This window comes from Tamandua tetradactyla, chromosome 16 (genome assembly GCF_023851605.1).
Source record: "Tamandua tetradactyla isolate mTamTet1 chromosome 16, mTamTet1.pri, whole genome shotgun sequence".
NCBI classification, from domain to species: Eukaryota; Metazoa; Chordata; class Mammalia; order Pilosa; family Myrmecophagidae; genus Tamandua; species Tamandua tetradactyla.
Genome location: NC_135342.1, coordinates 44016313 through 44040899, shown reverse-complemented (window position 1 = coordinate 44040899; position 24587 = coordinate 44016313). Strand labels below are relative to the sequence as shown.

Here is a 24587-nt window from a genome sequence, read left to right as displayed (position 1 = left end):
TTCTAAATACTGTGTATTAAATACTAACATTTAAAAACACAAATCCCACACACCTGAGACTTGTTGGTGCTGTTAGATGTGTTCGTGGTCTGGGTGCTCTGCATTTTCCCGACTGCTGGAGAGGAATCTAAGGACACATCTTGTGACCCCACTCGCCTCCCAGGGGATGGACGGCAGAGCAGCTGTTTCGGGGTTTTGCATGGCGTTGCATCGGAATCCTAAAATAAGTTACAGGAGTTATAACATGACATTATTAATAATTTAGATATTCAATATTAAGAAAGGAAAACAATTTCAGCTAAGTAGTCCCAGGGCTAAATTCATCTTTATCAAATCCATTACCTACACCTGAGCTTGTTAACCTGCCTTGAAGGAGGCCACAAAGGTTCTAAGCTTATCTGCATTTTTATTAACAGAAAATGAACCACGGTATAATGGGAAACGCATGGTAAAAAGTGGGAAACCTGTATCCCAGTTCCTTTGTCAATGTGTTCAAGCAAATAAAAAACCATCAGTTTAAGAGAATCTCTGAGACTCTGTGATTACACATCAATGATCCCTCTACCCAGTGAATATGCTGACTAGATATTGGGGACTTGCCAGAAACAACAGGCTGACCCCACCTGTGCCTGAGCTGCTTTGGGCCATGACTGTGCTACTTCTCTCCTCAGGTCTCTACCCTATGCCCCTGAACTCTGCCCACGTCCCAAGGTCATACACTCTCAGTCCCTAAACCTCCCTTAAAACAGCTCTGCTTCTGCCGCCTGTGTGTATGACATCTAGCTCAGTATTCTGTCCTAAGAACCAAAAAGGAGTGTCTATAACTCCATAATGATACATGGTCATCGTTAACAATGTAAAATTATGTCCTTTACATATTTGGGTTGTTTTTTATGTCATACTACTTAATAAAGTAGAATCAAATAATGGGGTAAGCCCGTTCTAGAGCTCAATTAAGTAGACTCAAATTTAACCTTAATTTTTAAAAGTAACTGTAAATGTAACTGACACTTAAAATTCATCAAGATAAAGATAGAAAGTAGATTGGGGGTTATCAGCAAGGAGGGAGAGAGGGGAATCGGAAGGGACTGCTAACAAACAGGTACAGGGTTTCTTTTGGGCTTAAGAGAACTGTGCGATACTGGGAATGTATTAAAATCCACTGTACTGTACACTTTAAAATGAATATTATGTTATGTAAATTTTATCTTGATTTAAAAAAATTCAATCAGGAAGCTCAAACACATTATTCTGACTACAAGAAGCCTTACACAACAGAGTATATAATTCTATTTATATGAAATTCTGGAACACACAAAACTAATCTAACTTGTTAAAAAAAATCCATGATAGTGATTGCCTCTGAAGGTGGCAGCGGGGATTAACTAGGAAGGATCATGAGGGAGCTTATTAGGGTTTGGGATTACATATGTGCATGCATCTGACACAATTCCATGAACATGCAATTAAGACTTGGCCATTTCCTTTTTTGTCAATTTTTAATTAAAAAAAACTATAAACAAATATTGAACTCTAGTTAAAGAAGTACATGCAACAGTATTTTGGGGTAAGTGTACTGATGTCTTCAATTTACTTCGAAATGCATCAAAGAATAAAATGAATTAATGGATAGAGGATAGACAGGTGGTAAGTATGTAATAAACAAGTAAAATATTAATAGTAAAATCTATTGGTGGCAAAAAAAGAAAAGAAAGGTCAGTTGTGATGATAAATGCACAGCTATTTGATGATATTGTAAACCACTGATTGTATACTTTGGATGACTACATGGTATATGAATACATATTATATATAAATAATTTTTTTTAATCTAGTGGTAGATACATGGATGTTCACTATAATTCTTTCTCCTTTGCTGTATGCTTGAAATTTGTCATAAAATGTTGGGAATACATACAGTCCTAAAAGCTATAAAAACTGCCCAGCAGAAAAAGTAAAATAAATAAATAAACAAATAATAAAATAAAACTGCCCAGTAGTAAAAATAACTTTTATATCACAGTAAATATGGGATAAATAAAACATAATATATATTGAAATATAATAAATATAACACAAATGGAAAAAAAACAAAAACAAAAAACGGCCAGTAACAAATAAGAAAATGAATTAGCCTTATACCTATAGACTGAGCTAACCCAGCCTCAGAACTTCTAACCTTCCAGATGTAGAAAAACCACATGTGCAATACTTACTACATCACTAGAGCTGGACTGCGTGGCAGAAGAGGAAGACACTGGACCTGATGAAGAGTTTGAAGAGTGTTTACTAAGAGATTCCGAAGTTTTACTTCTACATTTTCCAAGGGCTTCATTTTCTTCAGATAGATTATTATTACATTTATCTAACTGCTGAGTATCTACTATCAAGGTAACACCATTTCCTGAAAGAGTGGCAAAAGATTGGAAAACGTTTCTTCCCATTAAACACACACAATACAGTAAAGGCTCTAATACTCGGTCAAGAATAAATAAAAAAATCTTACCGTTGCATGAAGGCTCAGGCCTATTCTGCAAGCCCCACTGCTTTGATATCCAATCTCTATACGTGGCGACTTCATCCGTTACTCTAATTATTCTACCTAATATGCTGCACGTGTTTAAAAAAGAGGGGGGAAGGGGGGACATTAATTTGAAGATAAGAAGTCACAACCAGTCTTGATACAATGGGTTGATTTTAGTTAAACTTTTACCTCTCCGTTTCGTTGTTGGGATAGTACTTTGCTATTGGCGATACAGCATGACTCAAAACAACATAGGCATAATCAAAGGCCTGTTTCACTTGCATGGCCCCATATGAACTCCTTCCAACATCATTACCTTAAAAAGAAATATGTATATACATATAATAGAAGCTTGACCAATGATTAATTTGAACTAAATGTTCATGAACCCCTTCATTTATAAAATGAAATTCCAGCCTCCAGTAGGGGCTACAGCTATCACTGCCAGATTTGTACAGGAAACCAAGCTAATAAAAAATGCTAAAGAAAATGCTAAATAGAAATGTTGAATTTCTGTTCTTTTATTAAGCTATATATGTATTACCCCTACTAGATTATGAGCTCCTAAAAGGTAAGGACCATGTCCCATCTTTAAAATCTTCATGTCATTGGCAAAATGCCTTTCTACAGAGTATATGCAAAGAGAATATTTCCTGAATGAATGAATGAATAAATAGAATGATTAATGTTTATTAGACAGCTCAAAAAGAAGAGGGCTCCTAAACAACTATTATACCTAACTCCCTTTCCTTGTCCATTTTCAAAGATCACACATTAAAGCAAATAACTAAAAGCATTTCTTTTGAAGTCCAATAATTCAGTCTAAATATTTCACAATCATATCAAGAAAAAGATTGCCAGAACAACTAGGATACAAGTTAGCAAACACAACTTCATAGAAATACATAAGGAGTTTATTTTCTGTTCACTTTCAAGCCAACATAAAGCTAGGAACAGTGTAAGAAAACTAGATAGATGCAAATAAGGAGGAAAGAAGTAGTCCAAAAGGAAAATAAACTGTCTCCTTAACCCTTTTGCTTATGAATTCAGAAATATGTCACTGTGCTTACTGCCTCTAAATACTTTAAAATCATCACATTAAAGTCTTGGCTGACAAATGGGTGGAATCATGAGGACACTAGAAAAAAGAAAAATGACTGCCAAACTGGAAGTGCACACAAACCCACCCAAACAGCTAGTATCCTTCTCCTTTGCTTTTAAGAGTCAGTTGGATTCTACTCCCAACCCATTTGGAAGCCTGCAAGGTGTTTTCACGATGTGTGTGTTTATTTTGGTATGTTTGTTTAAACAACATTTTGATGAAAAAAAAATGACTACAACTAGAAGTTATTCCTTCGTTTTTCATCTAAGGAGAGCTTAAAGTACGATAATGATAACTGACAATACCCTTTCTTTGAACGCCCAAAAAATTTACCTAATTTCAATACCTGGTTGTAAAGGGTCTTCTATATAAAGCATCGACGGCCGGTAGCCGTCCAGCATATTTTTCTGCACTTCGTCTTTGGCCACATAAGAACCACCGTCCTTTATCCGGATGCCAGTCTTTAAATAATTGAAGTGTCGTCCATATAATTCAAAAAATTCTATTAATAGAACACCATAGTTTGTGTTGGGGATGCAAGCATCCTCCCTAGGATGCAACTACAAATAGAAAAAAAGGAAGAAATTATGTTTTTCAAAATTATCATGGAGGGTCAAGAATATAAATGACATCCTAACTTACATAACCAATGTCATTATAATTTTAGTTTAGATATGATCCAACAGGTACAGGGTAATAGAAGACTACACTGCCGTTACAGAAACTGCCATAGCTCATGGGTGTAAACTAGTAGGGGATGGTTTAAAAAGCTGAGTTTTGCAGCTGCCCAGGATGCTAACAGGGCTCACTTGGCCCAGCACACCAGGAAAGACATCCTCAGGGAATCAGGCAGTGGGCAATACTGAGCCACATAAAAGCACTAGTTTACAATCCAAAGGCTCATATCTCAATTCCTGCTAAGCTTTTAAAATTAGCTGCTTAGAAAACACTTTTATTTTTGGCATTTATAGTATTATTTTACATTAATGGAAATTCAGGCTGTACCTTTGTCTGTTAAAATTTGTGGTGAAGAGTTTCAAAAATAATAGAATAAAATGAACTAATTTTTTAAGAATTTAAAAATATTTGCTAAATTATAAAAGACTACTTCGTTTAAAAGGGAAAAGCCATAAGTAATCAAAGGAAGCATTCCAATTAAGGCTTGGTTAAAATTATTTCCAAAACATTTTCCCAGTTGATTTTCTTCTAAAATTTTAATGTACACTAGCATGTACACCCATACAGCTTACCTGAAGAAAACTGACTGCCATTAAAAAGAGACTATAAGAGCCAATTCCACCTGTAAATACTTCATTAAGGTCCCTCTGTAATAAGAATTGTTTCAATACTAAAACCAAGTATGGTAATACAGGATATTTCTGAAAAAGAAATAAAATTATATTTTCAATGAGTCCCATATCAGGAATAGCTCTAAGCATTAACAAAAAATGCATTTTTTTTACATTACAAAATTTGGTGGGCATATGCAATGTATTTAATCTATCTGAAGAGTAAACTGTTTAAAAAAAAAAAGGAACCTATAAGTAACCAAAGGTTTTCTTCCTCACATCTAAAATCTAATGCATATATACATAAATAACTGCACCCAAGTATCTGTGACAGAACAGAAACTGATAGCATATATTTAGTGACATTCATTTATGAATATTATCATGTGATATTCATTTGTATACAGGTAATAGAAACAGTACAAGGACATTTAATAGCATCTCAAAGCACTAACCCAGTGAGATCTTAAAGAATCACTTTCTGGGTGGCACTCTATCATACAGAGCAGGGTCCCTTAGATGATTTGCTTTGCCACAAGAACAATAAAAATATGGAGAAATAAACATTTTTAAAAATTATGGTTGGAGTAAGAATAGATACACACATCTCTTTAAAGGACAATCAGGCAAATATTCAACAGAATCTTATCTGCATATACCCACACGCTTTCACCCCAAAATTCTACTTCCCAGAATCCTCCTACAAACATTTTTCCAAGTGTAAAAAAAGATGCATGAAAAGCAAGATGTTCACCAATGCACTTCTTGTAATAGCAAAAAAAAACTAGAAATAACCTAAACATATCAGTAGGGAATTGCTAAATAAATTACGATACATCCTTACAAAGGACTACTAGGTCACCAATAAAAAGAACGAAGTAAACTTGTATGTGCTGATTATGAACAAAGCTTCAAAAAGTTAAAAAAAAAAAAAAGGAGATATAAGGCAAGGGGGTAATAGTATGCTATATTTTTTGTGCTTAAAAATGTCAAGAAGATAAGCAAAACTGGTTGCTGGCGGTAAATTCTACAAAGCAGATCTAAGCATCTAAAGTGTGAGGGTGATTAGCTTACATTCATATTCTTTTCACTTAAAAAACATTTCTTCTGTGAACTGAACATTGAAAATTGCTTAAACAATTATTATTTTTTTCATTTCTTTTCCAGGAAAAAGAAAATTTATACACATACACCAAAAAAACTGGAATATGGAAATTCCTTTTCTTTTTCTGCTTTTCTGTACTTTACATATTTATGCAATGAGAACATAATGTTTACAACATGATAAAGTAGTTAAAATGTTTTCTTTCCTCTGTCCCAAAAGAAGAGATGCAAACTATAAAGCTAAAAGAAAAAAAACGGTGAACAGGTAGAAAATAAAATATTCTACATAAGCCAAAGAGGTTAACATTCTCAGCTAAGGAGGGGAAAAGCTGAGCCCTGTCTTTAAGTATATAGAGATGATGTTGACAAATTATCCCTACCTTAGAAAAAAACAGAACAAGTAGAAAGAAACTTAAATAGTTTCAAGATAAAAAGAAACCTGCAAAAACCATCTCTCAGGTAACTTGGGAATTAAAATCAAGAAAAGACTCCCTAGAGATGTTTTTAAATCTGAACTCTTGGGGAGTAAAAATGGACAAGAATCAACCGTACAGCATTATTGCAGGCCTCATTTCCCTCAGAGGGAGGCTCAGGAGCACAGAATTTCTATAAAAGCTTTCTCAATCCTTAATTCTCACTTGAGGTCCCATTATAAATAAATTACCCATTATTACAAACAGATTCAAAGAAAATAAACCACTGCATAGAAAAGAAACGTTTGTCAGTAATATGCTTATAACGACCATTCAGCTTCCTTTATTTAATATTACATTTTTTATATTTATCTTACTTTTATTTGTAACCATGGTTCATTGATTTCCACTGCTATGTAATATTCCATTACATGTTCACACAGCTATATATATATATACATATATATATATACACACATATATATTTTTTATTTTTTGCATGGGCCAGCAACAGGAATCGAACCTGGGTCTCAAGCACAGCAGGTGAGAATTCTGCCACTTGGCCACCATCACCTGCCCAGCAATATATTTTTTATTTTGTTTAAAGATATTTAAGATGTTTGAAAGTTTTTTTCCCAATTGTATATGTGAAAGTTTATCTAGGGTAACTGATATGTGAGATATCCTTTTAGAAATTGTAGATATTTTTATAATTGCTGTCCTACCAAGTTTTTAACTTTCTTGAAAATAGAGATTATGTCTTACAGAGCCCATCCTGCATTGTCTTTCTGTACATATAATAGATAGTAAGTATTTGTTTCACTGAATCGAATTTTATTCGTTAACAGCAAATAATATTTGTTATTTAAAAAAAAAAACAGTTCAGCAAAATCTATTAGAACACCACCACCACAGGATCCCAAAACAAAATTACATTTCTAACAGCTTCACTGCATAAACACTATAAATTCTCTGACCTTGGTAAAATCTTTGATGAGGTCAGCTGCTCTCACGCCATTCTGTACATTAAAGCTGATATCAACTTTCACTTCAGTAAAAGAATCTGTTAATTTAATAATAGGTACCTAGAGAGAGAAGAAAGGTAAAATTAAAATAATTTAACAAATTAAAAGACAAAAGCACAGATGGAAAGTCACTAGGCTTGCAGTCTAGATCTGCTCACGAGGACACAGAAGCACTGTTTTGAATACTGTGCGCCATACCTCTCCTGGTCTTCTACAGGTACTTTACATTTACATATTTAGCATTTAACGTCAAAAAATATATATTTTGCAATTTCTATTCATTGAGAATTTGAAATCAGATAACAAAAACCTTTCTCAACCTTATACACTTTGGAGAACACTGTTTTCAACTCAGTACGAGAATTATGAATACTAGGCACTAAATGTTTCCTATTATCAAACTGGCTAAATTAAGAAGCCTGCCAGAATCAAGCAGAATAACCCACTTCGTTACTGGTCAGTTTTGCAAAGAGCCAAAAAAAGCAACCCCACAAGAGAAGACAAAACGTTAAGAATTGTCTTCAAATAAAAATGATAGTGTGATTTCTATGAGATATTAGGAATTATTTAAAAATGACTGTTCTACCTGCAAATGCATTAAAGATTTCAAGCTACCAAAATCTGTCTGCAAAACTTAGGTCTTCTAATTAACAGTTTTCCATAAGAAACAACACAAGGTTTTTGCCCTAAGAAAACCTAATAATGCAAAAATCTAAACTTCTAAAATAGATGTATTTATTTCTATAATGCATTCCTTAACGGTCTTTTAATGGTCATTCCAGATATGATTAAAATGTGACTTGATCACAATTATACACAATTTTTCAGGGACACAAAAAATAAGATAGAGAGCAACATCTTTCTGCATAACTACAAACTGTTTATTAGAAATTCATATTTTTATACTCTAAAAGTCTCTACAATGATTATTGCATATATTAAAATTGAATAATATTTTTTAAAGATATACTTACCAGAACAAGTTAATTTGTTTCACAAATAGAAAACATTTTTACAAGCACTGTGACATTAACAAAAATGAAACTCATTTACACAATCTAACTATGCTCACCGAAACCAAATTTTTATTTCTTAAACTTCATGCACAAATTAGTAGAGATTTTTAGATGAAGTGTAGAAGAACTTACAGTTGCCTTGTCTAGAACTTTCACTGAATCCTCATCTGCAACTTTATGTTTCCGAAGAGCTTCTTCCAGGGTCCAGAGGGGCAAGTTCTCCCACTTCCCAAACACCACAAGGTCGATGTCACTAACACAGACGACAAACAACAGAGTTGTTTGAAGAAGGAAGAAACTCTTGTTTTAACTTACATTCAAGCTTACGGACTACAAATTAGTATAATTAAAACCTATTTCCCACCCTGCCCAATGAATACTAAATGTATTGGTGATAACTGAGGGGAAGTGCGGTGTGTTGATTTTAACTATCTTCTCCTCCCAGTCATTTACAAGACTTCAGGAGTCAGAAAATAGGGAGACCGGAAAGAAGCAAAACTTCAAAAAAATACCGATTAATGTTTCCTTCTCATAAAGGTATATGGTATTAAACTTCTGAGTTTGCTATCAAGATGAGAATAACCATGACTTAGAAATATTGTTAAAGTATCTTTTTTCCAAAAATGTGACTTCTTTAAAGTTAATGAGAGTACTGTACAGCAGCAGGAAAGAGTCGTAACTAAAACTTCATTACTTTGATTTGGATTTTTGCTATAAATTTTTAATCACTTAATGAGAAATTTTATTTCAGTTATATTCTGATCAGGAAAATGTGAAAAAGATACTAACACATATTCTGTGATTTCACACCACAAATACCACTTCAGCAGATCATTTAATATGAAAACAATTGTACTGACTTATCTTGTTCAATTTTCCCATTAGATATGAATACAAGTTCAAGACAGTTTAAAAAATTTTCATTCCAGTTATTCTAAAATTTTTTAGTCATAAAATTAGAGCCCTAAAGCAATCTTATTAATTCCTAAAGCAAACATTTCACATATAAAAAGGATATATGCTACACTGCAAGCATGTTAATTTCATTCTAAATGCAGCTTCTTGTCTACAGAGGATTAAAAAAATTTTAATTTCATGAGCTAAATATGGAGCCTTCTGTATTCAAGGAATTACTTTTCAAGACTTATGATAAATTCTTTTTATTACATAATATTTAGTAGTCATGCTCAATCAACAAGGTCAACAAAAACTTGTAAATATCCTGCCAATAATCTAACACTATATTATTTCAGTGTGGTAACACTAAAATAATCCCTGTATCCTTTATTCATATAATTTCACAAACTGAGGAATAAATAAAGATACAAACACACAAGAACTCCTTTTCTTAAAGCAGGTAAGACTAACAGGTTAAAATAATATGTTAAAGTATTTTTGAGCCTTTTCTCCTCCATTCTTAGATCCTATCCAGTATCATGTTATGTATTTGTCATTATCACTTTAGTTTCTTTTTCCTTCTTCTGTAATTGTGGAAATAGATACACAACATAAATCTTCCCATCCCAAACTCTCCCAAGCATTCCATTCAGTGGGATTACTGACATTCATAATACTGCACCACCCTCATAACCACCCATTACTATCAGGTGCCCTTCACCCCAAACAGAAATCTTGTACTCATTTTGCATTAACTCCCCATTGCCCGTACCCTCACCCCTGGTAACCTGCATTCTACTCTCAGTCTCTATGAGTTTACATATTTTCTGATATTTTCTTTGTGGTTACCATGGGTCTTTAATATTCAAAATCTGTAACAATCTTGTTTGTTTTGATACCAACTTTCTTCAATAACGTATATAAACTATGTGCCTATACCCGTCCATCCCCGCACCCTTCTGTAGTTCTGCCACAAATTACATATTTATATTTTATGAGCCCAAAACCATTGGATTTAGCATTAGATATTATGACCTTGTCTTTCAGTTCCTACAGGAAAATAAGAAGTAGAGTTACTAACCAAAAATAAAACAGTACTGGTATTTATCTTTAGCTATGTCATCTTTACTGGAGGTCTTTATTTCTTTATGTGGCTCTGTCAATTGTCTAGTCCCTTCCTGTCCTTTCCTTTCAACCTGGGACAGAAATCCTAGAATGAGCTGAGACCCAGCATCAAGGGATTGGGAAAACCTTGGTCTTTTCAGGAACCTTGTTCATATTTTGAGTCGTCTCAGATGAGGTATACCTTGACCTGTATCTACTTTGGAAGGCCTTCCTCAGAGAACAGTTTTGTACCCTGAATCTCAAGGCCAGGATGCTGGAACAGTACAGCTAGAAGTATAAGTTCTTAATTAAAAAAAAGTGAGACTTCACATTCCAGAGTGTATCCAGCTCTGAAGTATAATCAGGCATTTTCCCAAAATACTACACTAACATCTATGAATTCTTTTGAACTGTGTGTAATGAGTTAAGTCTGAAGTTGAACAGTTCTCTGCAGGGTAGCTAAATCGCTAGAATTAGTAACTAACCAGGTTCCATTGCTACACACTCCCTTTTACATCCATCTGTAACATCTCAATCTCAAAATGGTGATCCAAAGTGATGTTCTGCCTCAAAGTAATTCAAATGAAATACAGGTAAATAATCTTTTGTTTCATAAGCCTGATTATTTTGTTTCTACTCTTAACACATTCAATAGCTAAAATGAATACACTCTAGAAAAATGTACAATCCCTCGAATTCCTTTCATAAACATATTAACATAAATAAACATACTAACCTAGTAGGTAAATACAGGCCAGTTTTAAAACTTCCAAATATCTGGACCTGAAATAGAAAAAGGAGTTATTACATTAAGGTATCAGAAGAAAAGCCACCAAGCTAGGAGGAAATACCAGTTTTTGCTACCCTCTACTGGTAGTTTTCAGTACTACAAAAGCATTTTTATAAACTTGCTTTCACAAGTGGGAATCCTATCTTATAGGTAGACATTCAAAACAGAGTTTAAGTTTACCAGGTTCAAATATGGAACACACAGACAAAAACAGAAAACCTTTAAAAGTAATAGGTCATTAATGTTCCCTTATAAACCAGAGACATTCTTTTGGAACTGATTTTATATAGCTGTCATCAAATTCTAATTCATAAAATAAAACTGCACTCGTCATGCTATGTTCACAAATCCCTAATTTTTGTTCTCTAAGCAGGAGCCTTCTCACAGATTACTACATTAAGGTCAGATGGCTCCAACTACGGGATGAGTGCTGGCTTACAAGCCAATCCCACAGAGGACATGATGTGTTGTCACTATAATATCAAGCTGTGGCAGAAAACCAGGACTAGCCTGTCAACCCACAGAGAACAGGGGGACATATAGGGGTCAGCATAAAGACTGGGGCTGTGAACAGTGCAACAATCAGCAATGAAAAAGCCTCAACCTTTGGGGTGAAATAGACTCTGGGACCTAACCGCTGTCTCATGTTTCTTATCTAAACAAAAACAAGCATAAAATCCTCTAGCTTAGAATGACAAGGATTAATATAGATCAAGGTTTTGCCACTCAGCACTACCAAAATTTGGGCTAGAAAATCCTTTATTATGGGGGGGCGGGGCGGCGGGCTGACCTGGGCACTATGTAATGTTTAGCAGTATCCCCCAGGCCTCTAACCCACTGGATGCCAGTAGAACCTCCCTAGTTGTGGCAAAAATGTCTCCAGATATTGCCAAATGTCCCCTGACAGGGGGTGAAATTGTCCCCAGTTGAGAGTTAGTGACTTAGATCACATAGGAGAAACGATGTGACATACAGTAGCTACTCAGTAAAATATTAGTGTTCCCCCCTCTTCATCTACAATATCTTATTTGAAAGTTTATTTTGTCAGTTGGAGATAAACACTTTCCTGGCTTCCCCTGCCTTAACCCATGACAGAATCTAAAGAGATACTATCTAATAAAAAGTAATGGATTCTAATAAATTACTTCTTTGAATTTACAAAATTGTAGAACAGATCCTCAAAAGAGCATGAAAAGTGAAGTTTTAACCTACTACCCATAACAAGAACCACAAACAAGAAGAAATCTTGGGCAAACATTCCATTCATTGGGTGGGGCTGTACTGGGAGGAAAAGAGGTGTCACAGAGAGAAGAAAAAATGGCAGTTTCAGGATAGGGGTAGAGGAGACTAGGCCTGTATTAGCCTAAGAAAAGGAACTTCAAGTAGCAAAAGAAATTCCTACTTGACATTTTCTTTCAGCTATAAGCAATTAATATTTGTTTACATTGGCAGGTTGGAACAAAATTGTAATGGGGTTTTGATATATTACATCCAATCACAGACTACTACAATGAGGTTTCATGTTTTTTTCTTCTCTTCGTATGAATACTTCCTAAATATAGTTCACCTTTAGTAGTTGCTATTCAGCACTACCAAAAAAAGCATCATTCAATTTGACGAAAATAATTGGGATGCCCCAATTCTAAAAGCTGCAGACAAGTGTTCACCTTTAAAAGTGCATGAGACAGAGTGCATCCTACAGAGGCGCATCACCTGCACGTAATGTGAGGTCTCTGAACAGGACACCCCCCCCCCCACTCCTGTCCTGCGGACAAGGCTGCCCCTCTCAGCACGCAGCTCACCAAATGAATACTCACATCGGCGCTGGGCCAGAGCTCCTTAATCACACTCTCGATCCTGTTCACCACTTCCATCCGCATCTTCTCCTCCTCCGGCCTCGGAGACATGTACTCATAAAAATCACTGATTTCTTCATGCAGACTGAAGGAAAAGGAAGAAAAGTAAATATAGGCAGGATCACACTAATGAGAAATCACCATCTTAAATAGTCTTATCTAATTAAGTCTTACAAGTCAGGTGATTTTTATACTCAGATTTCTACCTTCCTTTTAATGCAACAATTCATGCTAAGCTCAAATGGGCATGTACAAAATTTAATCGAAAAGGCCAAAATAATTACGCAAAATGAGAAATTACAAGAAGTACTGTGAAAGTGCATGAGCAAGTCTTCACACCATCTATCATCTATCTGTGCAGAACACTTGCTGGGAGCTGATGACTTAAACAAAAATTAACAAAAAATGGGTAAGACCCAGGCCCGCCCTTATGTTTTCAACCCAGGGGACATAAACTTAAGGAGATACGAAATCCAGGTGACGGGCAAGCTCCCTAACAGAAGGGATCTGCCCTTTTATCTCTCTAAACCACTCCTCACAGTTGACAAATCAGTATGTTTCATAACGTTTCCTGGCAGAAGGGCTGGCAGACCAAGTTTCCGTGAAGGAGCTAAAGGTGCCCAGGAGGCTGTAAGTTAAGAGGCATCATCAGGGAAGCCCCGAGCAAACTGCACAGCCATGGCAGAGGGGAGAGTGGGAGAAGCACCTTTAGAAAGGCAGATCCTGGATAATGGGGGGTTTTGAATGAAAAGCTCAGAAGTTTGAACTTACCCTGTAACAACAGGGAACTATGTAATGTTTCTGAGATGGACTAAGTAGAGACTGAATTTAAAAATTCAAGATTTTAAGGAGATTAATCTGGCAACTGTGCAAACAATGGATTGGCAGAGAAACAAGACTGGATTCAGGGAGAATAGCACATACATTACAGCAACTGTAAAGGAGCCAGATGACGGGCTAGACAAGGATAGTGGCAGGAAAGGAATGGGCTCCAGAAGCAATACACACATGCGCGCGTGCACACACAACACACACACACAGCACTCTCTCTCACAAACACACACACAGCTAGGTAGCAGAGCTTGTGATTGCTACTATAGACAAACTATAAGGAAAGAGAGAAGAGGAGTAAGGATGCTCCAAGGGCTAACACATGATGGGCTGGGGGAATTACAAAACATGATGAAGGGGAAAACTAACTAGGTTGGGTAATGAGTTGAATATAATCAATTAGTGTAGAACAGAAGAAAATGAAAGCACCCATTCCTTACAAAGTTGTTGAAACTGTGACCGGCTTCCTTTGGGAATGGGAAAGTAAAAAAAGAATACAAAGATAACTTGTTTACCAAACTTCCACTGAATACTTACAAGGCCATGGGACCCTGCTCCAGTTAACTGGAGGTAAATTAGAGCGAGGACAACCTCAGGGCTCACGGATTACAGTACCCACAGTCTATCACAACTTTAGATCAGGAGAAAGGTGATGATGGAAATGGGTACCAAGGACCATGAGAGTCTGAGAGGCAGAGGGGCTTGGCAGGGGTGGGGTGGAGGTGTGCCTAGGAAGAGTGGGGATGTATTAACAGAGCCATGAATGGAAAATGTGCCCCTTAGATAGAGGTCCACTTAGATACAGGAAGCTGGAAACACTGGGAGACCAAAAATCGCTCTGAAGAAGCAAAAAAAAATGTCTAAGCCCCAATCCCACTTTTGATACATAGAACTCTGATAACTTTTAAATTGATCAATAAACAATTTCTGGCTCTTATGATGTTTTATTTTTAGGCCAAGAGTCAAAAGACTTGTTCTGGACCCTGGCTCTGCCTGTAGGCAGCTGTGTTTCCTTCAGCAAATGATTGGAGCCTTCCAGCTGCAGGCACAACACAGGGGTTGACAAGTCTAACATGACAAGGAGGAGATATCAATAAAGTTGCTGTATTTAACAAAGTGCAACCAATAGATAATTTAGGGCTAAACAGAGCCATGAAGATAATACTTTTGCTCTAAGGAAAGCTCTACCATAGAAATGCTAATCTTTCAAAATTATATAAATTTTGTAATGCTCCTTATAGGGAGAAAGAAAAGCAAATAAATGGCCCTCCAAGGGCTCAATTTCTTTTGCTATCAAAAGGGAAGAACCTCCCCTTTCCATGCTGTCAGGTGCGCAGCCCTGGGGGTCCATGAGAGTCCTTTAGCTGCTTTTGCATCCTCAAAACCCAGAGGAGGGCGGGCCGCGGTGGCTCAGCGGGCAAGAGTGCTTGCCTGCCATGCCGGAGGACCTCGGTTCGATTCCCGGCCCCAGCCCATGTAAAAAACAAACAAACAAACAAAATATAATAAAACAAGAAAATGTTTAAAGATGTTTCCCTTTCTTCCATCCTTCCTTCCTTCTCTCTGTCTTTCCTTCCCTTCCTCCCTCTCCAAAAAAAAAAAAAAAAAAAACCCAGAGGAGCATGGAAGCCTTCCTAACCCCTCCCCTACCCCAGCCCAAGGCAGGCAGATGACTCCCCGGCTGGCCCTTGCTGCTGCTCCCTGCTACTGGCCTCTGCTGCTGGCCCCTACTGCGGGACCCTGCAGCTCATCTGAAAGTGCTTCCTGAGGACACCCAGCCCCTCCTGCACCACGCCTGAGGTCACCTCCACAGCAAGGCTAGGCTTCCCCGTTTCCAAGTCTCTTCATGGTCAGGTGGAGGGACTGACAACGTTCTATTCAGTTACTGCCAATACCAACATACTTCCCTTCCCCCCCAAAAAATGTATTTGTAAGATTAATAATATCCCATTTTGACAAGAATATACAGAAAGGGCACTCACAGATGCTCTTTCACATGTATGAAAGCATAAATTAGTAAACTTTTCTAGAGATTGTTGTACTAATAAATGATAACAGTTGTATGAGATTTACTGATAAAAGAGCTATATAAGCATTTTTAAAAATTCTCCTTTCCATCCTCCATGAGAGAACAAAGATATCTATATAAGGATGTTCACCACAGCATTATTTGGAATACTAAAAAAAAATTAGAAAAGCCTCAATGTCCATCAGTAGGATCCAATTAAATAAAGATTCTACCATTCATGCACCTTCCCTTTCACAGGCAACGACCCATTAAAAAGAAGGAGATACAGCTCTGTGAGCTGACAGAAAGATACAATACGTTAAGTTTAAAAGGAAAAGCACTGACAATGTGTTTAGCCTGATCCCTTTTTCGCACCGTAAAAAGAGACACAATGTGTTTCTATTTGCATTACGAGTTCTCTGGAAGGAGAACTGTTAACAGCAATTATTTTAGGGAGAGGGACTATATCCTAGAGGAGGGAATGGCAGGAGAGTGAAGGAGATTTTAACCTTTTATTTTGTGTCTTTATCATTAAAATTGTTTTTAAACCATTAATATGTATTTGCCTACTTTTCTAAGGGATTATTTATCTGTTTGCAGAGATGATAGGCCATTTATCATCTTCTTTATATTTTCCCATATTAAAAACAATTAAGATGTTTTATATTTAAATTTCTATATACATGGATGTGCATGTGTGTGTGTGTATATATATATACAATCACTACACATAAAAAAACCCATATATATATATATATATTTTGTTCTCTCATGGAACAGGATCTATACAGTGACACCCCCCCACACACACACCATACTGTTAAGAGTGATTAAATCTGAAGAGCGAAAAATTGGGGAAGGGGGGATTTCAGTTTTTAAAATGTATTTACATTTAAAAAAATGTACAAAAAAAAGGTAAATAGTCTACCAAGTATTTTTATAACAACAATTTTGTACCAAGGGAAAATATTCATTAACGAAAACTAACATTTGAAGGAAAAAGACTCATGGTACTCCAATATAATCTAGTCTTGCAACCAGAATGTAACACACTTCACAACTGCGCAACTTAAGAAATTCTAAAAGAACTTGGTGGATGGCCTATGAGCAGCACTGCCACCTGGGGACACAGGAGCCCCCAAATCCAACCGCACACACAACCAGTTTGGAAAGTACATGCCTAGAGCAGGGTGCGTAGTTTCTGTTAGTATCAGACTCATCCTGTCTAAGGATTTACATACTTAGCTACGTGTGCATATACAAGACAAATTTCTGGAATACATAAAAAAGCTGTTGGCAATGGACTTCTTGGGGGAGTAGGACTAGGTCTGAAGTGGCAAGGATTTATTTATACCCTTCTGTACTGTTTGATCTTTTTCAAATGCACGTAGGCACCAAGAGAAGTAACAGCAAGCCCTTCGGCGAGCACAGTACAATTTGAGTGATATTTTCAGGAGGCTCTAGAATTAAATTTTTACAAAGAAACTGTCACACTCACATCCATGCCCCTGTACTTCCAATGCCAGCTAGACACCTCTACCTAAACCTCACTTCAAACTCAACCAGGGAGTCCAAAAAAAAATTCCTTATCTTTTGCCCAAACCTAGTTCCTTCTCCTTGTACTTTCCTCCTTGAGTTACTGCTTTCTCAAATGGGAACAACTTCAGCATCCTATCTCGTTCATCTTTCCTTCCTCATGCCTCTGAAACAAATAGGTCTCCAAAGCCTATCTAGTCTACAGAAAAGAAGTACCTTCTAAATCAGACCCTGTCCCTCTATCTACCCTGCCAGGGCCTTAAAGTTCAAATCTGTTCATCTCTCAGCAGGACACTGCAGCAGCCTTCACACTGGTCTCCCTGCCACTAGCCTCTCCAGGCCATCTTCCATAAGACTACCAGGACTCCCCTTCCAAACTCCTTATCAGAGCATTCCCTGCCTTCTAGACTTCCCGCTAGCCATTCTCCCAGTGCAGCCATAAGGAGCTAGGCCCTGAACATACCATGTCTTCTCAAGAATCAGCCCTTCCTCCCATCTACAGACCCTGGTCTCAACCTTCAGGAACTCAGATACCACCTCCCCTGTAAAAGTCCCAGAAGTACAATCACTGCACAAAAGTATGATGTCGCTGGACTCCATGGGCCCTACCTCTTGCATAGCAGTTCATCATGGTGAATTACCTGCTGACAGGGTCTTCGCGCAGACTTGACTTTCCCAGACCAAGAAGTCTGCCTGATTCAGCCCACGCCTCAGACTCAGTACTGGGCACAGAGAAGCACTTCTTTAGGAAGGGACCCTCGGTTCACACATGTGTATCTATTCATAACCATGTCCACATGGTCAGAAAAGCAAGATTACTTTTCTTAAGATTAAGTCTGTAGCAAGATCCAAGCAAAATGAACACTCTCATAAGTTGTGAGTGAGAACTGACAGAAACAGAAAGGAGGGCAATTTGGCCCAAGAACTGAAGTTGCTCTCTGATCAATCAATTCCACTTCTCAGACTGTAGTCAAGGGAAATAAGCCTGCATGTGCCTAAAGATAAGGCTATAAGAAAATATCTACAATGAATATGTAATTTTTTAAAAAGTCAAAGTGTAGAAGTAGTTCAAGAATCCAACACCCTATTAACTTCTTAATATTTTAAAGACTGCACAATGTTTCTCACTTTCTACAGTACTGATAAGGATACTGAGAAAAGTCACGTGAAAAAGGCAATGCCTATCAAAATAGGAAGATCTCCAGTATAAAAACTGAAAAGAAAAAGCCCTCTCCCCTTTCCATTGAAAAGAGACAGAGAAAGTGATTAATACTCCAAAAAATTTTCACTTTACTAAGATTTAAACATAAAAAAGAGGGAAAATATGACAAAATTATTTAGAAGGAAAATAGAAAAAGCCGACAAATTTTACTTTAGCAGACTTTTGTAGGCATTTAAAAAGTGTAATTCATAGTCAAGGAATGTCATATTTGTTATGTTGACCTCTCCTAGGTTAGGACAAATTGCAAAGAATGGACATCTGTCTGTGTGTCTTAGGTCACAAAATTTTCATTTTTTTCTTCTTTTAAGGTGCTTATACCTGCCTTCCTAGAATCAGAGCATTCCTTTTAAATATCATCACTTGCTGTTGCTTAGTTTATGGACTACACTGGTATTGGGCCAAAGTTTCAGAAGGATAGTTTCTCCTTTTTCTCTGTCCCTTTCTCTTTACTGCGAGAAGAGACAATGAACACTGACTCAGCATCTGCCCACCCCACCAAGCCTCTTACTTTTGCCACCCAACTACTTTCAATCAACTATAAGATAAAGAAGAAAAAGAGAGAAAAGAGGAAAGAAATTATTTACGAGTATTTATCAAATTCTAGTCCTTAATTCTTTCCCTTTCAGTAAGAATTCTCTACTTCCCCATCATTCTTAGTAGATTGTAAACAAATTCGGATAGTGAGAAGCCTAAAGAGGAACGGTTGATAGTATTCCCAACTAAGGTCAAACAAGCTGAACCTGAAACTTAAGTAATAAATTTTTTACCCAAATGGGAGGCACTCAAATATTTGCTGAATGAAAAAAACAAACAAGGCCGAACCTTTCTTTATCTACACGATCCAAATGCCAATAAGAATAATTCATTCTATAGAACTTTGTTACATTCTTAAATATAATAATGAAATACGGATATGTTCAACCCATACAAATCTAATATCAAACTTCATTACTTAATTTCTCTTTTTGGGTGGAATGGGGTACCTCACTCTCAAGGACCTCTACATGTGACCTCCGGATAGTCAAAACACACTGAAGGCAATTATTTGCTTAATATTTTTTACTAAATAGGGCAAGCTCCTAATGAATATTTAAAATAATTTAATTCTTGATAGTGATTACTTTGGGTAATGGAACTGGAGACAAGGCTAATTGGAAAAAAGCTTTAACAATTTATTTGATTTTTTTCCTGAGCTGTTGAAAGTGTTTGGATAAGTGCTGGTATTATTTACATAATTTTAGAAAGCTTATACAAAGCAAACAAAAAACGATTCAGAAAGATTGCACTCACACATATACCAAAAACATAATGTGTATAAAACTAGGTTTACTTCATAAGCTCCTATACTTCTACAAAATGAACAACATAAACTTTGAAAGAAATATGCAGATTTACAGCTGCTTGCGAAAGTGCACACATGCGCGCACACGCACACACACACACATACACACACACAAATTATCTATATTCCCACCCTCTTAACAACAGCAACTATACTCAACGCTGACTATGTGTCAGATGCAGACACTCACTAAATCCTTGATGCAAACTGCTTTACTACATATACCATTTTAGAGCCAGTGGAAATATAATGGCTATTTCACATTCAATTTGCATGACATCTGATGTTATAAAAGTGAATTTTTAATAACTGTGTACTGTTCTAGAATATAAATATACCATAATTTATTCCACCAATTCCTTACTGTTGAGCATTTAGGTTGCTTCCAATTCTTTGCTACTACAATTAATGTTATAATGCCTATCATCTTTGCAAATTAAATACATAACATACTCTAATTTTTATTTTAGAATAAACTCTTAGAAGTGGGTAAAAGAGTATGGACACTTTAAATTTTTGAAAAACACTCCCAAATGCCCTCCACCAGAATGGGTGCTGATATATTCTCCCAAGAAAATGCATGAGGGTATTCCCCAACCTCAACAAGAGTATTTTATTTTTATTCTTTGTTTCCTAGTAAGGTTGGGAATTTTTTTTATATTTATTTGACATTTGTATTTCTTCTAAACTGTATGGTGGAATTAAGCTGTAATCAAATCTCTGTATCACCACTTTCTGGGTATGCTTAGGTAATGCTTTTTCACGTAACACCTCAATCTCCTCCTATAAAATGAGGATAACAAGAGTTTGTGTTGACATATTTTCTTATTTGTTCATTAGACTTTTTAAAATATATTATGGCTTTTACATAGATAGCAAGTATATTTTCCTCAGTCTCATTCCATTTTAAGTTTTTAAAATACATAAAAGTTCTTTTTTTTTATCTTGATGAATATATATCAATGAATCTTTGCCTAAAAGGGACAGACAATTAAGATAAGCGAAGGTAACTACAAGAAGAAAGGGCAACTCACACACAACTTCAATATTGGGATGCATTAGGGAGTAATGGAGAAGGTGGTAACCCGGAGGGCTCAGGCCCTATCTCAAGAAAGCAGCTGCCATTTAGAGATGGCCAATAGTTGTCGAGTTAAGAATGCAAGCTCAGGGTTGCCAGTGCTTCCTATTTTTCAAGATAAGCTAGAAATCTAAACTTTTTGGAAAAACTTTGTTTTTAAAATTCTGGTACAATTTTTAAAAGATACATAAAGCAAGACAAAAGAAAACATGTCTGTAGGTCTGATTCAGCCATTAGGCCATCAGTATGAAATCTCTGCCTTCAGGTCTCCCTTTACTATATGTTCCAAAAGGCTTTTTTACCTTGAAATTAGAAAAATATCTGGCTATATTTTCTTCTAGTTATTTAATTTTGTTTTCTTGTTCCAATTTAACTATCACCTATTCATTTGGAATTTAACTAATATGGTAAAAGGTAAGGATCTAACTTTCCCTCCATATATTTAGTCAAGAGTCCAGCACTCATTACAGACTATTCCATGCTTTTTTCAATGATTGAGCATATACTTGCTATTCCAGCCTGCCCTATTGTCTGTCTCCTACTTCCCTGGGTAATTCTAGCAGCCCATCTCCTTTCCTTAGGGAGCAATAGTCCTTTCCCTACCATTCCATGTGATTCTGGAGAGGCTATACAGCATAGCCAACTGGAAGTCCTGGACAGGAAAAAGCAGGCACAACTGCCCCTGGATCACGTGGTGCCTAGAACTTTGGGTCCTGACATTAAGGAAGGTCACTCTCAGGTTCTATTAATAACCATACTTCCTTTCCCTCTAGCTGCATAAGGAAGCCCACCTAGCAAAAGGAGAGAATAGAGCCAACTGTGAGAAAGAATCAAAGCCAGGGAGAGAAACATTTGAGCCAGGAGTCACCGAAGCAAGAAAAACACCCCCCTGGGCATCCCAGCTACTTGAAAACAGGATGCCTTTGTTTGGTTTTTGCTTAAGCCAATATGATTGAAATTCTTTCTTTTGCACTTGGAAGAATCCTGACTTATACCAACTCTTTGATTATATATTAATATATTAATCTCAGGCATAGTTGGGTCAGATCTACTGCTATATCTGTATATTTGAGGATTGTGTATTCTTCTACCTATAATAATCAATAAGACAAAACTCATCGTTCCTCAAATTCATCTTTCATTTTCAATATCCTCTTGGCTCTACTTGCCCATTTATTATTCCAGGTGACTTTAGAGTAATTTTAACAAGTCACTCTACCCCACCAAAAAAAGCTTCAGTAAGATTTTTATTTTAATCACATTAACAAATCAATGAGTTGAATTGTCTTCAACTTTTTTTTGAAGTCTTTTATGCCCCTTACTGTAAAGTTTATTTTTCTTCAACATTTCAGGCTTTGTATCTAAAATATTTGTGGAGGGTGGGGGGTATTGTTGTTGCTCCGGTGAGTGAAATTTTTTCTTTTTTTTAAAGTACATTTTCTTACTGTTACGTAGAAGAGCTACTGACTTCTGTATATTTATTTTATAACCAACCAACCAATTTTCTTGCCTTGTTGCACAGACTAGAATTACTAAGACACAGTTAAGGAATACTGGTGAGAATAGGCATCCTGGTCTTGTTCCTGATTTAATGGAAACTGTCTCCAAAGCTTCAGGTAATGCAGTATATTGTTTTGAAAATGCGACACTTTGTTAGGTTTTGGAAGTACCGGTACAGTTCCAATTTACCAAAGCTGCACACTCTTTTCTTTTTAATGGAGAAATTTCATTTAAGGCTTCACCCAACAAAGTCATTTTCAACAAAATTATTTTATATTTTTTGCCAAAATAAAGTAAGGCAGAAACTTCTTCCTAACATGATGAAAATGAAGACTGTTAATATTATCAAATTAAAGGCTACAATTCTAAGTATGCTGCTTCACTAAAAAAAAAATTTCATAAACAAGTCCATAAATTATAGCGAATACAAAAATGTTTAAAGCCAGACAGAAACCTACTGCCCTAATAAAATTTTTTTTCATATTCCTAACTAGGTAAATTTCTTAACCCAATAAATAGCAAATGAAATAAAACAGAAATAATTTATCTGACACTCTTATTGAGCAGTCAACCAGCAGAACACAGGAAGACATTTTCTGTATATACACAAAATTAAAGAATGTTGAGGATTTCCTATAATTCTGTGATTATAAAAATTTTCTGGACCCTGTACTGTATCTTGTTAAATCTCTCAAACTGATTTTATTTAAAATTCATATGTCTCATTTACCACCTAATCTCTCTTAAAATCTGCTATATATTGGTGTTATCAGCAGTTACATCTATCTTTAACGCCCCATAAAGTTCTTCTACGCTGAATGTCTATACTGGCAAAACAGCACTTAATCAAAGTAATGCTTACTTAGCAACCTTGTAAAGACTTCCCATCAAATTTACCCTTATCCCTGAAAATAATATGAGGTACTTGGTCTTTATGACCTCTGAAGAAAATAAGACAGCTACTCAATAACCTATTTCTTTTTTTTTTTTTTTTTTTTTTTTTAGAGAGAGGGAGGAAGGGAAGGAAAGACAGAGAAGGAAGGAAGGATGGAAGGAAGGAAGGGAGGAAGAAAGGGAAACATCTTTAAACATTTTCTTGTTTTATTATATTTTGTTTGTTTGTTTGTTTTTTACATGGGCTGGGGCCGGGAATCGAACCAGGGTCCTCCGGCATGGCAGGCAAGCACTCTTGCCCGCTGAGCCACCGCGGCCCGCCCAATAACCTATTTCTTTTAATGTTTTTGATAGAAGCTATGAATTCTGATAATTTTAAATCAGCCCTGTAACAATAAAACAATGCCTCATTTAGTCTTTACTAAAAGTAAATACAACTATTGCAAACAAATTCCTCACCACATGCTAAAACTTTAATAATGATTTTTTAAATACTATATTACTATACGAAACAATTTTAAACCTTCCTTTTGGCTTTTATAACTTAGGGCCTCGTTATACACACCCATAACTTTCTAGTTTTCTTCAGAGCATCAGAGCAGTTCAGGGTATGAATTTGGCCTCTGCTGTACCTGCTATCAGCTCACTCTTACTAGGTCATTCTGGCTTCCCTTCCTTCTTTCAGATCCTCTTCAGCTTAATACGAACATTAGAGGGGCATGAACTCATCGAGCACCTCCGGGTTTCTACAAAAAAATGAAGTTCCTAGTTTGGGTGCTAGGCTTTGAGAGTTCTACTGATGTGACCAGAGGGTCTTCTACTCTTCCTTGGCTGTGGTGCCTTGCCTTGACAAAGAATCCAACTTCTGTATAGTTCTTCATATTTTTCCCAGAGCTCTTGACTATTTTCTAACTTTATCTTTCACAATAATTCTGTGAGGCAGGTCAGACAAGTCACTTTCTAATTAATTTTTCTAATGGAAAATAATTGACTTCCCTCAGATCAGAGAGAAAATCAATGAGAGAATCAAATCTGAAACACAGATCTCACTTGAAC

General features: G+C 36.2%; 1 protein-coding gene across 5 annotated transcripts in view; it reads right to left on the bottom strand.

Annotated features, from left to right (window-relative positions):
- Positions 1 to 24587, bottom strand: part of TENT4B (terminal nucleotidyltransferase 4B) — a 59066-nt gene that overhangs the window by 7165 nt on the left and 27314 nt on the right. For 3 of the 5 annotated variants that reach the window (XM_077132377.1, XM_077132375.1, XM_077132376.1), the window contains 10 exons: positions 13082 to 13205; positions 11211 to 11257; positions 8606 to 8726; positions 7410 to 7517; positions 4877 to 5005; positions 3973 to 4186; positions 2714 to 2840; positions 2507 to 2610; positions 2217 to 2404; positions 54 to 218 (listed from right to left, as the gene is read on the bottom strand). In XM_077132377.1, coding sequence (XP_076988492.1) covers positions 54 to 218; positions 2217 to 2404; positions 2507 to 2610; positions 2714 to 2840; positions 3973 to 4186; positions 4877 to 5005; positions 7410 to 7517; positions 8606 to 8726; positions 11211 to 11257; positions 13082 to 13205 — 1327 coding nt within the window. The remainder of the gene's footprint in view (positions 1 to 53; positions 219 to 2216; positions 2405 to 2506; positions 2611 to 2713; positions 2841 to 3972; positions 4187 to 4876; positions 5006 to 7409; positions 7518 to 8605; positions 8727 to 11210; positions 11258 to 13081; positions 13206 to 24587) is intronic. The other 2 variants (XM_077132378.1, XM_077132379.1) reach the window with 1 other exon arrangement.